At 40.5% G+C, this 17065-nt stretch overlaps 2 protein-coding genes across 5 annotated transcripts in view; one reads left to right on the forward strand and one right to left on the reverse strand.

The window, feature by feature from the left end:
• Window positions 1-7957, reverse strand: part of AK9 (adenylate kinase 9) — a 135387-nt gene extending 127430 nt beyond the window's left edge. The window contains exons 1-3 of one of the 2 annotated variants that reach the window (XM_021091041.2): window positions 7898-7957; window positions 7591-7719; window positions 1674-1805 (exon numbers count right to left, since the gene is read on the reverse strand). The gene's annotated coding sequence lies outside the window, so the exon portion shown is untranslated. Of the gene's footprint in view, window positions 1-1673; window positions 1806-7590 lie in introns of both variants that reach the window. The other variant, XM_021091043.2, reaches the window with a different exon arrangement.
• An 813-nt stretch (window positions 7958-8770) lies between these two features.
• Window positions 8771-17065, forward strand: part of FIG4 (FIG4 phosphoinositide 5-phosphatase) — a 144980-nt gene continuing 136685 nt past the window's right edge. For 2 of the 3 annotated variants that reach the window (XR_014818215.1, XM_021068077.2), the window contains exon 1: window positions 8771-9046. Coding sequence is in view for 2 of the 3 variants with exons in the window: in XM_021068077.2 (XP_020923736.1) it covers window positions 8981-9046 (66 nt within the window). In the remaining variant the exon portion in view is untranslated. 3 annotated transcript variants of the gene reach the window in all.

Raw genomic sequence — 17065 nt, forward strand, 5'->3', positions numbered from 1 at the left:
CTATTAAAACAATAATAGTTTCATAGCTTAAGGAGCAAAAAGCCACCTGTATAGAAGACAATTAAAATGAAATGTTTTTGAAAGACTAAGAAAAAAATACATACATGTATATAGACACATGCATGCTAAGATGTGTGTATTCTATTAAAGATCAAATTAGTGTACACACAACCAGTCAAACAAAAACCTAATTGAAAACATTTTAAAAAAATCAAATATGTTATATGTATATACACATATAAATTAGTCTATGAGTATGTGTATAGGGCTACAAATGGTTTTAAAGGAAATCCTAACAGAAATTAGAAAATACGTAGAATTGAAAAATGATAAACATGGAGTTCCCGTCATGGCACAGTGGAAATGAATCCGACTAGGAACCATGAGGTTGCAGGTTCAATCCCCGGCCTCCCTCAGTGGGTTAAGTATCTGGCATTGCCCTGAGGTGTGGTGTAGGTTGCAGATGCTGCTTGGATCTGATGTCGCTGTGGCTGTGGTGTAGGCTGGCAGCTGTAGCTCCAATTGGACCCCTAGTCTGGGAACCTCCATATGCTGTGAGCGCAGCCCTAAAACGCAAACAACAACAACAACAACACATAATATATAACAAAACTTATAAGATGTAGCTAAAATAGTATTTAGAAACTTTAAATACTTAGATTAGAACCCAAGTAAGTGTTAAAAAGTAATGAGATAAGCTCATAGTTTAAGAAGTTGGAAAAACAAGAAAAATAGAAAGATACATTTTTAACAAGTAACAAAATAGAAAACAAACATATAAAGAAAGTCAACAAGGCTAAATAATGATATTTTTAAAGGATTTAGAAATAAAAATTTTCTGTCAAGAGTGATCAAGAAAAGAAGATAGAAAGCACAAAATTGGCCATTAGTTTTTTTAGAAGTGTGTTTTCTGGAGTTCCCGTCGTGGCGCAGTGGTTAACGAATCTGACTAGGAACCATGAGGTTGCGGGTTCAATCCCTGGCCTTGCTCAGTGGGTTGAGGATCCGGCGTTGCCATGAGCTGTGGTATAGGTCGCAGACGTGGCTCGGATCCCGCGTTGCTGTGGCTCTAGTGTAGGCCGGTGGCTGCAGCTCCGATTCGACCCCTAGCCTGGGAACGTCCATATGCTGTGGGAACAGCCCTAGAAAAGACAAAAAGACAAAAAAAAAGGTGTTTTCTCACATCACAAAACGAAGATTTTCCTGTTTTGTTGTGATTATTTCTAAATTTCTTTATAATCAGAGAATGTTCTCCATATTACATTAATTATTTGACATTTGTTGAGTTTTGCCTTATGGCCTGGCACATGGTAACTTTCAGAAAAATTTTCTGTATCCTTGAAAAGGAAATGCAATTTATATTGGTTTGATGTAGTGTTTTTAAAATGTTGTTTACATCAAGTTTGCGAGTTTTTTGGGTTAAAACTTCCATAATGCTTACTGATTTATTGTCTCCTTGATCAAACTCTATTAGACACGGAAAGGAAGAGGGACCACAGAGGTAATAATGCTGCCGATACATAGATGATAAGAGGCTGTCATAAGAGGCTATCAGAAAGTTATCTCAAATTTGAAAACTTAAGCAAAACTGACAGATTACTATAAAAATCAGCTTGAGGAAAAAAAAGACATCTTGAGTGGTTTTATAACCATTAAGGAAACTGAGTCAGTACCTTAAGATCTCCCCACAAGGAAACCAGATGGTTTTATTGAAGTGCTCCCAGTCTTAAATCTTATAGATGCTTTTTCAGAGAGAAGATAAAGACTTCTTACATCAGTTTATGGGTCTCATATAAAATCCATACCTAAACCAGAGAAGAGAGTGAAAAAGAAAAATTATATGCCAATTTCATATATGAACAAGATTTTTAAAAGTCCTCATCAAGATATTAGCAAGTTGTTGAATTCAGTAATACATAAAGAAGATAATAACATCATGACTAAGTTGGGTTTCCCCAGGAATTCAAGGCTGGTTTAATATGAAAAGATTAATTTATCACATTAAAATAAATTTAAGGAGAAAAGCTGTATGATAATTTTAATGGATGTAGAAAAGTATGAGACAATTGAAACCCTTTAATGAGAAATAAAAGACAAGTTTATTAGCAGTTAATAGGAACTAACTTCATCTTATTGAAAACCATTATATTTAATGATTAAATATTTAAAATATTCTAAGACAAAAGAACGAAAACCCAAATTGATATGATTGACTATATAGGAATCAAGTATATCAGATACATTTTAAGAATTAATGAGATATTCCAATGTGATGAACTCAAAATCATTGCACAAAATTCAGCTGCATTTTTGTACCTCAAAAATAGCTAGAAAATGTAACCAAAGATAAATATGACTTAGCTGCAAAAATGTAAAGAAACTAGGATTAAATAGAACAAATGATATACAATCCCTTTATGGAAAAGTTACAAAATCATATGAAAATATTTTAACGAGCAGACTTGAAATGTGGAACGAAACTTTGTCCTTGTGGTATGGGGCATTGTTCACAGACCAGTGAAAGATGGATTAAAGTGGGCTATATACTTTCAGGTAAATGTGATATGATTTTATTTCTCTGTGGAAGTTAAAAGTTAAGAATATCAAATGGGCTTAATATACCAATATCATTTTAAGAGGACACTATGAAACAAGATGTAGTAAGACATATTACTAGTATATTGTGATTTGAGATGAAAACTCAAGGTTACCCCTGAATGCTCTGCATTACCAGAAGTGGCCTTCTCATTCTGAGAGCATCCTCTCCTTGCCTCACCTGAGGCAGGTGCCTCAGAAGACAGTACTTGCCCTTTACCAAATCTGCCTTGATTTTCTTTCACAGCTTATAGAGCAATAGCTAGAGTCAAGTGTCAGCCCAGCCCGACTGGGGAAGCAATGGAGGGGAAGAAAGGTATTAAGTACCTAAAGAGGTCCAGGCCTTGGCTATGATGTACCAATAGGAACAAGGAGAACACACCTGGGAAAGAATTGAGGGTACCAGGTGTGGGAACGTAGGATGGATGAGAGTTTACTGATCGGTGGACCCTCTCCCATGACTCATAGTTTAACATCCTGGCTAGGACACCTGGAGCAGGTCCTATTTCACTGCTAGAAAGGTTTCTTGAAGCTTGGAAAAAAACTAACAGATTAAGAGTTCCCTACTGGCTCAGTGGGTTAAGGATTTGGCATTGTCACTGCTGTGGCATGGGTTTTGATCCCTGGCCTGGGAACTTCAGCAGGCTGTGGGGGTGGTGAACCCCCCACCCTCCCGAGACTATAGTGAGGTGGCAGTGCCAGAACTGCCTGGCAGAGCACAGAGGAAGGTGTTAAAGGCTCACAGAGAGGACAGATTAAATGGATTTATCACATGAGACCAGAGAACCCGTCAGCCAACTCTGCTCTTTGGGATGGCCAGGGGACTCTCTTTTTATTAAGACATTAAGGAATAAACTAGTAAGGGGGCACTGGTATCATTAAGAAGCTTGGTGGTGGCTGTCCTTTTTAGACTGAGATTTCAAGTAGGGGAGCAGCTGCTATGCTATTGGGTTCTCCCATGTCCGTGGGGATGCTAGGGTCTGGCAGAGCAGAGGCCAGGTGGCAACACTTAACTGTCAGAAACAAAGTAGGTATAATTACCATAATGGGCAGCAAGCCCAGAATGGCAACAAGCAAGACCCACAGAGATCTGCAGTGATGGTGGTAAACCATGGACTTCCTAGGGGTGAGACAGATGAGCAATCAGTGAAAGTGCTGATTAACTTACATTTCTAAAAATGATAAAAGTCAACTGAACCAAAGGCTGACGTCAGCAGCCACAGAGAAAATTATGATTCCTTGTTTGTGATTCTGGAGCCCACTTATTTAAGGGAAAGTACGAAGCCTCTGAGGATGGGGGCCTGCAACACCAGAACATGTATTTACAGTAGGGATTTCCCAATCCTTCTGCAAGAGAACTACAACCATTAACCAGTGAAACAGACACTGTGGGAGTACAAATATTCTCTTTCAAGAGCTACAGGACACAGAGTCTGAACTGACATCAATACCAATGGATCCAAAATGCCATCATAGCCTCCTGTTAGAGAGGGCAAATGGAGAACCAGTGACAAATGGAGCTTTGGCTCAAGTCTGTCTTATAGCACATCCAAAGGATCTGCAGGCTCACTCAGTGGTTATTTTCCTGGTCCTTGAGTGCGTAATAGGGACTGCAGCTAGCTAAAGGTTCACAGGGGTTCCCTAACTGTGGAGTAAGGGCCATTGTGGTAGAAAAGGCCAAGTGGAACTCCTGAAACTGCATGTCTGCTCCTCATCTGCTGGCTAAGATGAGCAATCGTAATTTGTTCTGAATGAAATAGAAGAGAGCCACCCCAAAACTATTTAAAAGGTGCCCGGTCGTGCATAATTTTCTAGTTCGAGTTTCTGCAAAAACCAGATAGATCATGACAGACAATATGGGACCCCTATAAACTTAACCAAGGGGCAGCCCTAATTGCAGCTACTGTGCAGACATGAACCTTACTAGACAGACACAGCTTCTTGTATGTAGTATGTAGCCACTCAGCTATAAAATGCATTTCTTTCAATGCACACCAAGGAGAAGGATCAGAAGCAGTTTGTATTTATTTAGAACAGTCATCAATGGACATTTAGTCTTACCCTAGGACTTCCTGCTCTTTGTAATAAATACAATACAAAGGGGTCTTGTTGACTCACAATTCTGACAATATCAGACCTGATGAGTGGGAATCACAGGTGTTCTAGATGCCCTCTAAGATATATGAGCAGCAGAAAGTGGGAAATGAGCCCACAAAGATTTAAGGGACTGTTATATTGGTGAAGTCTTACAAGGCTGGTGGTCTGGGACATTCTGAGACAGACTCTCCAAGGTATAAAGGACAGGTCACTCTACCTTACATCTTATACCTCTAAAAAAGAGGTGTAGAATTTTCTGTCTTTCTCTTTTTTAATGGCCACACCCTCAGCATATGGAAGCTTTTAGGCCAGGGATTGAATTCAAGCCACAGCTCTGACCTAGGCCACAGCTGTGGCAATGCCGGATCCTTTAACCCATTGCACTGGGCCAGGGATCAAACCTGCACATCTGCAGCAACCTAAGACACTGCAGTTGGGTTCTTAACCCACTGTGCCACAGCAGGAACTCCTAAGTCTTCTTAGTTTTTGGCAATAGCATGTAACACTTGGGAATACTGTTCTGACCCATTTAAGGGGTGATTTGGAAAGCTGTCAGTTTTGAGTAAGGCCAAGAATGAGAGAGAGCTCCACAGCAGTTTCAGGCTATGGTACCAGAGGCCTTGATTCTTGGGCCATATACCTGGCTAGATCCCATGATGCTAGAGGTCGCTGTGGTGGGTAGGACACTTTTTGGAGTCTTAGGGAAGACTCAACAGGAACCTCTCAGTGTAGATCATTGCCGTCTGCAGCAGAGAACCATTCCCCATTCAAAAACCAGCTCCTGGCATGCTCCTGGGCTCTGGGACAGAATAAAAGCCTGGCCATGGGCCATCCGGTGACAGTACATATGGAAGTGCCCACATGAGTTGGGTTTGTCAGACAGATCAAGTCCTCAAGCTGGGCAGACACAACAGCAACCCATTGAATGATAAAAATGGAACCCAGGGATCAGGCCAAATAAATATCATAAGCAAGCAGTCTAGACCCACATGTCACCGATCTCTTGTTCATCAGTGTCTCTTAGCTCACACCTCATTTGGAATCCCTTAGGAATAGCTGATTAAAAAATGATAAAAATCATGTATGGGAGTTCCCATCGTGGCTCAGTGGTTAACGAATCTGACTAGGAACCATGAGGTTGCAGGTTTGATCCCTGGCCTTGCTCAGTGGATTAAGGATCTGGCACTGCCATGAGCTGTGGTGTAGGTCACAGATGAGGCTCGGATCCTGCGTTGCTATGTCTGTGGTGTAGGCTCCAATTAGACCCCTAGCCTGGGAACCTACAAATGCTGCGAGAGCGGCCCTAAAAAGACAAAAAAAAAAATCATGTATGAAACATGATATATTGGTGCAAGCTGTAAATGGAATGCTTTTGGACTTTAGTCCCACTCAGGAGTAGTCCTGAGAGGTGGTGATTAGGGGAAATCCTCCTGGTAGGCAGAGCTTTAAGCAATATTCCTAGGTCCTTAATTTGGAGAGTGATGCTGAATGGCTTGGTCCAGAGCCTGGAAGGAGTGAGACTGGATCATAAGAGAAAAAGGGTTCTGGGGAAGAAGCGTGTGCATGGGGCTATGAGAGTGGTGTAACAAGCAGAATCTATGATGACCTCTAATGAGTCACGTCCTTGATAAGGAGTTACTGCCCTGGAAAGTAGAGGTAGAGCTGCTGCTACCTAATTAGGAGCAGGGAGATGTAGGTCTTTTTGCGCATCCTTTTGTTTTAGAAACTGGGACCAGAAACTGCCTTGAAGAACCAGTGACAGGATGCTGTCAACTTAATGTGGAGGGAGCGCAATGGGTATGAGTGGGGCAAAGCTTGGAATGTTGCAGATGTTATTAGTACCCTAACCCTATCCATTTGACACCAACCTTTTCCACAGATGACCAGCCCGGCTTCCAACTGGTGGCTTGTGGTTCTTTGTTTAAGGGCCCTTTCTGGCTGCCAGACCTTGTTCTGCCTGAGTTATACAGCAGACTGTATAACTGTATAAGAATTAATATTCTTCCATAGCAAGACTCAACCTATAACTGATGGGAATTGGTGAATAAATACCCCAGCTCTCTTTCCCCTTAAAAGGGAATAACTGAGACATACATCCAAGAATTCCTCAGAGAATTCAGCTAACAGAGAAATTTGCTTAATAATATTCCCTTTATTCCCTTTATTAGCTTCCTTCCCTTTGTGGCTGTTGTTTTGCTAGATTATTGCCCATATAAACTATTTGTCCTCAAGTTTTGTCTCAGGATCTGCTTCTGGATGAACAAAACTAACACCAGTTTCAAATGGAATATAGTAATATAATAATTGAAAACTAAATATTGGAAAACTGGAATTCTACAGATATTTTGAGTTATCCTGAATAAAAATGTGCAAATATTTAACTCATGTTCAGAAGAGTTGCTTTCCATTATGTAATGGAACAGAACTAAGTATTTTTCCCAGGTAAAAGATCCAAGTCAATGCAAAGTGCCAGTGCTGAGATGGCCATCTTTCTAGTTTTTTGTTTTTGTTTTTGTTGTTCTTGTTTCTTTTGTCTTTTTGGGGCTGCACCCATAGCATATGGAGGTTCCCAGGCTAGGGGTAGAATAGGAGCTGTAGCGGCTGGCCTACACCTCAGCCATAGCAACGCCAGATCCTTAACCCACTGAGCAGGCCAGGGATCGAATCTGCAACCAGTTACTAGTCGGGTTCGTTAACCACTGAGCCACAAAGGGAACTTCGCCATCTTTCTAGTTCTTAATAAAACCCAAAATTTCATACCAAACTATGAAAGAAAGTTTAAAATAAATATTAATTTAAAAATTTTGCAATTTCTTGATTTTGAATTTACAATATAATCCCCAATGCCACATTATGTTTATACTACAATTGAATACAAAAATTCTTAAATTTCCTTACATTTTTAGCAGTTGAAAAAATCCTCTAGCAGTGGGCTCTGCAGTTAACAAGGGACCCATTTCCTGGGAAACCTAGCACTTTTGCCATTCCAGTACATCTTACATCTCACAGTTGGTACCCAGTGAATACCTGTGGAATGAAAACGATGTTCGTTGAAAGGAGGAGTGAGGTTCAAAAGCGGAATTTACGGAGATCTCGAAGTTTAATTTTGCAAGGAAAGGAACTGGTCTGGGCTCCCCGCAGGAGATGGTGGGATTTCATTCGCTACGGAAATGGATCCGAGCGGTGGACTCTGACTCCTACATACCTATTCGTAGCAGACCCCACCGGCTGGCTGCAGTCCTCTCCAGGGACTCTGGGATCTGTTGAGCGGTTGCCAAGGGAACCCAGCTTGGTGCAAAGTGTCGAGCCTCTTGGGGGCGGGGCCTCGGAAGGTGGGGCTGTAATTTACTGATTTACTTTAAATACTCACTTTCGTACCTTTGTATTCAAAATTTTAATACACTCCTTTTCACAAATATGGAAGCTGATGATCAAAGAGAGTACATGCGTTGTTTACTTATGTTCACTCACATCTCGTGTAAGAAAACTTCTTTTAACGCAGAACTCCAAAGCCAGTACTACACTACGTTGTATTACACTACACTCGACAGTCTTTTTTTAGAATTTACAGATGGTTAGCCTCCTGCACAAATAAGTGGCAAGCTTGGAAATTTCCAACTTTAAGCGATTATAAAACACTAATTGAACCACACACCCTCTGGATACCATGGATTTAGTTGATTCTTCTAAGGGTAAAAGAGACACACAGCGACAGAAGGGGAAAAACACCTATGCTTAGTGCAGGACCGTCACAGAGTAGGTTTTCAGGAAAGGGCAGAAGTAGGCAGAGAAAAAACAGACAAACTTGGGAATGGATCTATCTGCAAGTCGGAGAGCCAATTCAAAAGAAGTAATCCAGTCCCAAATCGTCCACTTTTGCAAAGAGAAGGACCAGAAAAAGGTGAGATTTAACTAAACTGGCAGTGCCCTTTTCTCCGCCCACTTTTCCTCGTTCCCATACCAAAGATGGCGTTCTTTGCTTCCTCCTTCGCAGTACGCAGGCTCTGGAAACCTCTACCCCACTTCTCTATGGTTCTTCCTCCAGTCCCGCCCACGCGGTAGCTGGGGTGGGGTTTGCCTGGAGGTGGGGCCTACGGATCCGGAAACACCTGAACCTTAGTAGCTGATCATCTATGTATTTCGTGCCGATGCAGTGTTTTTACCTGCGGAACTTGGCATCTTGGATCTGAGGCGTCTTCTCTCCGGGTTTCTTGGGGGCAGTTCCGAGGCTGCTGCAACCAAGGCTGTGGCCTAGTGCCTGTTGGGGCGCGCCCCCGTTTGCTCGGCCATGCCCGCGGCCGCCGCCCCCATAATCAGCTTGGTCCAAAAGCTGGTTCTGTACGAGACTAGAGCTGTGAGTACCCAGCCCAGTGGGGTGCGGGGAGGACAGCGGCCGAGTAGGTGTGGGGCGGTGGGGCAGAGCAGCAGCCCGCCCCATCTTCCCTCTGTTCCCTAATTCGAGTCCTGGGGAATGCGCCCGAGGGGGCTTCGCCCTGTTATGGCACCCGGGACACTGTAGCTTTTGCAGCACCACTTAAAAGCCAAGGTTGGAACACCCTGGCAGCAAGTGTTTGTGATATCTCAAAAACTGTTCATGAAGTTCTGTACGAGTTACTGAATTCTTTTCAACTTTGGGAAAGTCTTGGAGTTCTCCGGTTCACTAGTTATAGTACAAGTAGGGGTTAGAAAAATATTCTCGACCTGTGAATCGGTAACTTTTCTGTTTTCCTATGCCGTGGCGTCGCAGTGATTGATAATAATTATGTATGCTTTTATTGCTGACATTTTTGGTTCTCTTTATTTGAAGGGAAAGAAAACTTTGTTGATTTGTTTGGATAGAATTCTTTTGCTTTTCATTTTACTTTTTTCCTACACAGTTTTATTTTGTTCTGTTTTATTTCTTCAAATCACCATGTAAATAGTTACTGGTAGAATTAGCAGATCCAGGTTTTTGTTTGTTCGTTTGTCTTTTGTATGGCTGCACCTGTGGCATATGGAAGTTCCTGGGCCAGTGGTTGAATAGGAGCTGCAGCTGTGGCTTATGCCACAGCCACCGCAACACTAGATACCAGCGGCACCTGCGACTTACTCCGCAGCTTGCAGCAGTGCAGGATCCTTAACCCACTGAGTGAGGCTAGGGATGGAACCCAAATCCTCACAGAGATAACTGTAGGGTCCCTAACTTACTGAGTCACAATTGGAACTCCCAAGCAGATAGGTTTTTATGTTTACGTTACTAGTTCCCTAAAATTTAATGAATGGTGCTTGAAGTATGTACTTTGTCATCTCTGTGGCTAGAAAATAAAGTATAGCTTTTCTAAACTGGGGTATCATTGATATTAGGGTCTGTGTTTAAATTACACTTAATGGTTACAGGATGGCATGTGCTCAAAACCTTCATAATACTCATTGCTTATGCTGTAGAATGTCTTATAAAACACATTCAGTGGAACTATTAGAGGAGTGCAAGAAGGTACATAGCAGATTCTCAGTTATTACATGAGACTAGCTTGTCTGCTAGTCATCATTAGCATTAGCATAGAAACATTGTTGACCCTAAATTAATTTTGCTGACAACTTCATTTGATAATCCAGACCAGAAGATAAAATTATCTAATAATACCAAATTTGCAAATATCTTCACTTGTCCTCTGAGGAGAGTCATACAGAAGTATCATTTTGACATTGAAACAAAACCTTCTGCTTTCTGTACAAGTGCTGATAAATGTCCCTAGTTAGAAACATGCATACTATACTTAAACACAGAAATTTCAGCCCTTTAATAAGCTGAGCATTCATGAGGACTGGCTGAGATGTTAATGTTCTTTCTAAAGCACAGTCCATATTATGGGGCTCTTCTGCTCAGAAATTTTCAGTGGCTCCTGTTCTGAGGAGAGTAAACTCTGCCTCCCTTAGTTGGGCATTCAAAGCCATATAGAATTTGTCCTCAACTTGTCTGTCTGGTCTTATATCAACTTGGCAATCATTTATTGAGTATTAACTATGTGCCTTTATGTGTCTTATTCTGCAGTAAAATTGGGTTGCTTTCAGTTCTCTATAACCACCCTCTGTTTTTTTTGCTGTTCTCACCTTGTAATGGCCCAATCTTCTGCTAAAATGTTACTGGTCCTCATGACACAGATGTGGTTACAGTGCCTTACGGCCAGTAGGCCCTCAATGGATGCTAGTTGAGAGAGTCTAACACAAAGAGGTGTGTGTTCCAGAACTTGATTGTGACCCCTCTCAGTCATCTAAGTAATGGAAACTAACTCTGGCCAGCGTAGAGGTAAAAGGTGAGTTTATTAGAAGGAAAGTAGGGAAGCAGTTGTATAGAATCATTGAAGGCTTCTACTTCCCCATCCTCTGGAAATGTAGGAAGAAACAGGAACACACTGAGTTCTGCCAAGGATCGAGTATAGGTGCTAGAAGGAGGAATCTGACTAACTCAGCTCTGATTGGAAGCCTGCCTCTGGGTGGACAAATCCTCTGACTGGGAAGGGATCTGGCAGTCTTTTGTTTTGTTTTGTTTTAATGGCTGCATCCACGGCATATGGAGGTCCTCAGGATAGGGGTCCAGTTAAAGCTACAGCTGCTGGCCTATACCACAGCCACAGCAACGTGGGATCCCGCCTTGTCTGCGACCTACACCACAGCTCACGGCAATGCCGGATCCTTAACCCACTGAGCAAGGCCAGGAATCGAACCTGCAACCTCATATTTCCTAGTCAGATTCCTTTCCACTGCGCTACGACAGGAACTCTGGATCTGGCAGTCTTGACTTGTTTCTGGAAGCACCTGTTTTGTTTCAAGAAATGGTTGGGCCAAGGTGACTACCTTGAGTAATGTCAGCTGTGCTTAACCTCTGAACTTCAGTTTTCCTATCGGTGAAATATGTCGTTCTTCTATTTTATATTTTTGACTTAAAGGTTTATGCAGGAGTTCCTGTCGTGGCGCAGTGGTTAACGAATCCGACTAGGAACCATGAGGTTGCGGGTTCGGTCTCTGCCCTTGCTCAGTGGGTTAACGATCCGGCGTTGCCGTGAGCTGTGGTGTAGGGTGCAGATGCGGCTTGGATCCTGGGTTGCTGTGGCTCTGGCGTAGGCCGGTGGCTACAGCTCCGATTCGACCCCTAGCCTGGGAACCTCCATATGCCACTGGAGTGGCCCAAGAAATAGCAACAACAACAAAAGACAAAAAAAGACAAAGTAAATAAATAAATAAAGGTTTATGCAGAAAGATTTTGAGTAATCTGAAAGTTTAAAAGACATAAATAACTCCAGAAAAGGCATAAAATTCTGGCAACTAAATAGATCCTAAGAATGTAAAAACATGGAGTTCCCATTGTGGCTGAGCAGGTTAAGAACCCAACATAGTCTCCAGGAGGATGTGAGTTCAATCCCTGGCCTCACTCAATGGGTTAGAGATCCGGCATTGCCACAAGCTGTGGCATAGGTGGAAGATGCAGCTTGGATGTGGCATGGCTGCGGTGTAGGCCTGCAGCTGCAGCTCCCATTCGACCCCTGGCCCAGGAACTTATATATGCTGCAGGTGTTAGCATAAAAAAAAAAAAACAAAAAAAACCAAAAACAGTGGTAGCAGGTTGTGTTAATGAGAATAATAACAGTGCTTTTGGAAGAGTTCTATGCCAGGCACTGATCAAAGCTCTCTACATATGTTTTATTTAATCCTCATAAAACTGCTAAGAGGTTAGTGTTGTTAACTATTACTGTTATTATTTGGTGAAGAAAAAAAATGAGTTAAAGAGAGGTGAGGATAGTGCTATTGAAAATGTGGTCTGGTAACTGATGTCAGCCATAGATAGTTTGTAACTGAACAGCAACAAATTACATATAGAAATTAAGAGTTAATGCTTAGAAACCTCATAGCAGTTTGACAGAGGAATTGTATTTCAGATGAACCAGGTAATTAGAACATTAGGTTTGTGATTTGTGTCTTTGCTTTTTTGTTTTTAGATTTATTATGGAAATTTCAAGCAAATACCGAGTAAACAAAGTAGTATAATAAACTCCCATCTATCCACTACCCAGCTCATAATTACAAACATTCTTTTGTCCTTTACTAACTTGTTCCACTTCTGACCCACCACTTATTATTTTATAAGGTTATTTTTCTTTAAAATTTACATAAGTTGAAATGCATAGATCTAAGTTACAGAATTTGGATGGAGTTATACACGTGTTAACTACACCCCTGTATTGCTCCAGAAAGTTCCCTGTGGAACTAGTCAGCTGTCCCCTTTCCCTACCTGGCAACTAATACTCTATTTCCTCTTCTTTCCTCTTCTTTCCTCTTCTTTTCTTTTCTCTTCTTTTCTTTTCTCTTCTTTTCTTTTCTTTTCTTTCTTTCCTTCATTCATTATTACTATTTTTTTGTCTTTTTAGGGCCGCACCTGCAGTATATGGAAGTTCCCAGGCTAGGCTGAAGGTGCAGCCACTGCCCTACACCACAGCCACAGCAATGCGGGATTCCAGCTGCATCTGCCAATAATGCCAGATCCTTAACACAGTGAACGAGGCCAGAGATCGAACCTGAGTCCTTATGAATGCTAGTCAGATTCGTTTCCACTGAGCCATGATGGGAACTCCTAATGTTCTATTTTTTGCCTTAGCTTAGATATCCTGTTGAGGAAGTTTGTTTGAATGGAATTTGACAGTACGTACTCCCTTGAGTCTAGCTTCTTTTGCTCAGCATAATGTCTTTGAGTTGCATCCACATTGTTGCATCAGTAGTTTGTTTCCTCTTCTTATTGAGTAGTCATCCCTTGTATACATATTCTGCAATTTGTTTATCCATTTTCCCTATTGATTTAGACTGTTTCCACATTTAGATGGTTGTTATTAAGTTATATAGCTGGCATAGTTAGAACTTTCTTGAACAATTTTATTTGTGGACATATGTTTTTATTCCTTCTGAATAAATACCTGTGAATGAAATTGCTAGTCATAGTGTTGATGTTAGGTGGTTGTGTCATTTTATACTCCCATCAGCAAAGTATAAAAATCTCCATTGCTTCATGTCATTGGCAGCGTTTAGTATTGTCAGACTTTTTATTTTAGTGGGTATCTAATAGTATCTCACTATGTTTCTAATTTGCATTCCCCTAAAGAGTAATGAATGATGTTGAGTATCTTTTCATGTACTTATTGGCCATTTTTATATCTCCCTTTGTGGAGTGTCTGTGCAGGCATTTTGCCCGCTTTAAAAAATTAGGTTGTTACTATTGACTTATTATTGATTTGTAGAAGTTCTTTCTATATTCAGGAATTGAGTCCTTTGTGACAGACATTTTGTGAATATTTTCTTTCAGCCAGGGGCTTGCCTATATATTTTATTAAGGATCTTTTTTTCAGCTTTATTGAGGTATAATTGCCAAAGTTACATTTAAAATGTGTGATGTGATTTGATATATGTATGTATACATTGTTCTCTTTTGATGAGAAGTTTTTAATTGCAATATAGTATAATCTGTCAGATTTTCTTTCATGTTAATTGCTTTCTGTGTCCTATCCAAGAGATCTTTGCCTACTCCTTCAGCACAGAGATATCCTGTGATTCCTCTGAAAGATTTATACTTTTAACTTTTATGTTTAGGGGAGTGTTTGATATTAAATTTTGTGAATGCTTGTGATGCAAGGATTATAGTACTTATCTATCGTGGTATAACACATTACCATCAAACTTAGTGGTTTTAATCAACAAAAACATTGCACATTTCAGAGGTTTAGTAGATTGGGAATCTGGGAGTGACTTAGCGGAGTGGTTCTGGCTCAGGATCTCATGAATGATGAATGTTAGCTGAGCTACAGTCCTCTAGACTGGGCTGGAGGATTAACTTCCAGTATGGCTCACTCACATGCTTGGCAAGTTGAGCTGGTTTGTTGACAAGAAGCTTAGACTTCTTACCTCATGGACATTTCAAAGGACTCCTCAAGTGTCCTTATGACATGGCAGCTGGATTAGTCCAGAAAGAGTATTCCAAGAGAAACATGGATGAAGCTGCAATGTCTTTTGTGACATAGCCTCAGAAGTCACACTCCATCATTTCTGCAATTCATGTAGGCCAGCCCCACTTCATCTTGGGGACAATACACGTCACAAATACTAGAAAATAAGAATCTTTAAGGGTCCTTGGAAGCTAGCAACCACAGGGATTGAGGTTCGTTTTTTTCCCATACATCAGTTGTTCAGCCTCATTTGTTGAAAAAGACTATTCTCTTTTTAAATCGAATTTCTTTGGTACTCTTGTGAAAAATTAGTTGAATAAATGAGTTGATTCCTAAACTCTCTATATTGTTCGATTGATCATTTGTTTTTCTTTATGTCATTTCTACCTTATCTTGATTATTATAGTTTTATAAGAAGTGTTGAAATCAGGAAGTATAAATTTTCCAAAGTTGTTTTGGCTATTCGAGATCTTGTATATATCTAGATGATTTTTACAGTGATCTTACCAATTTGTAAGAAAAACCTTGATGGGATTGTGATTTGGGTTTCATTGAATTTATAGATCAATTTAGGGAGAACTGAATCTTAATAATTTTGAATCTTTCAATCCATGGTATATTTCCCCACTTATTAGGTCTCAGCAATATGTTGTAGTTTTCAGTGTAGAAATTTTAATATCTCCTAAAAATCTTAAGTATTTTATGTGTTTTTATACTATTTGAAATAGAATTTTAATGATTATTGCTAGTATATAGGGATGGAGTTGATTTTTATATGTTGACCTTATATCCTGACACGTTGCTAAACTCACCGTATTGAGAAGCTAGAGCTGGTTATTGAATTAAGAATATGCAGATTATGACTTGCTGAATGAGGGGGCACAAGCTACCCACAGGGGGTTGGTGAGTAGTTCCCTCAGTATCTGAGCTCTCACTTTGGGGAAGTGAAACCCATGGGTTTGTTTTGATTGAAGACAATACACCTGCACAAAGGAAGTAAAGTCACAAAATTTATTACTTACAAATATCAGAAGTGCATGGAGGGCACAGTGAGCCAGGGGAAGGTCATCCTCTGTCCTAGATCATAAGCAAACAGGAGATCTAGAGTGTGGTAGCAAGCACCTCGTATGTTTGAGGGGGTTGGAGTGGAGGTCACTAACTTTTTGAGGGCTTAGCTCTAAGTGACTATTTTAAAAGGTGCCCCAGGAAAAGCAAAGAAGGAATTTATAGCAGGACTCATAAGCCATAAGCTCAGGTGTTTATTTAAATGTCCACCTTCTTCATATGAGGAGGGTTATAACACTGTAAAATTCCTAGGCAGGAAGTCAGAATAGTGTTTTTTTCACCACACTTGCTTATTAGTTCTAATAGCTTTTTTTTTTTTTTTTGGTGATTTCCTTAGTATTTTATACATGAATATTCATTTCATTTAGAAAAAGGAACCCTTCTTCCTTCCCAGGCTGGATGCTTTTTATTTATTTTTTTCTTATAACACCAGGTAGGACTTAATAGTACAAAAGTGAGTTGAAGTGGTGAGAGCAGACATGGTCTTGTTTTGTGCCTGATCTTGGAAATTATGTAGTCTTTCACCAGTCAGTATGAGGTTAGCCGTAAGTTTTCATAGATGCCTCTTATCAGGTTGAGGAAGATTTCTTTCTATTCCTAGTTTGCCGAGAGTCTTTTTTTCTTTTTTTAAATCATGAGTAGATACTGACTTTTTTTTTTTTTTTTTTTTTTTTTTTAATTTGGCCATGCTTGTGGCATGTGGAAGTTCCTGGGCCAGGGATCAAACCCAAACCTGCGCCACAGTAGTGACCCAAGCTGCTGCAGTGACAATGCTGGATCCTTAACCTGCTGTGCCACAAGAAAACTTGTGGATGTTGAATTTTTTAAAAAATTTTTCTCCATCTGTATATGGCATATCTTTCCTTGCTTAGTATGGTTAATTACACTAATACATTTTCAAATGTTAAAGTTTTTGAGTTTTTTGGGGGTATGTTTTACTTAGTCATTTTTATATATTGCTTGATTCTATTTGCTAATATTTTGTTAAGGATTTCTTACCTTTAAGGTTGTGATCCTAATCTATCATCTTAAGATTTTTTTTTTCTGGAGTTCCTGTCATGGCTCAGTGATTAACAAATCTGACTATGAACGATGAGGTTGGGGGTTTGATTCCTGGCCTTGCTCAGTGGTTTAAGAATCCAGTGTTGCCGTGAGCTGTGGTATAGATGGTAGATGCGGCTTGGATCCAGCGTGGCCGAGGCCATGGCTGTGGTGTAGGCCTGCAGCTACAGCTCTAATTAGATCCCTAACCAGGGAACCTCCATATGCCACAAGGGCGGCCCTAGAAAAAACAAAACAAAAGTCTTTTTCTGATTTTGATATCATGGTAACTTTGGCCACAT

This window comes from Sus scrofa, chromosome 1 (genome assembly GCF_054392235.1).
Source record: "Sus scrofa isolate SSC_HxYL_T2T_F1_AM1 chromosome 1, Sscrofa_HxYL_maternal_Yorkshire_Landrace_v2.0, whole genome shotgun sequence".
NCBI lineage: Eukaryota > Metazoa > Chordata > Mammalia > Artiodactyla > Suidae > Sus > Sus scrofa.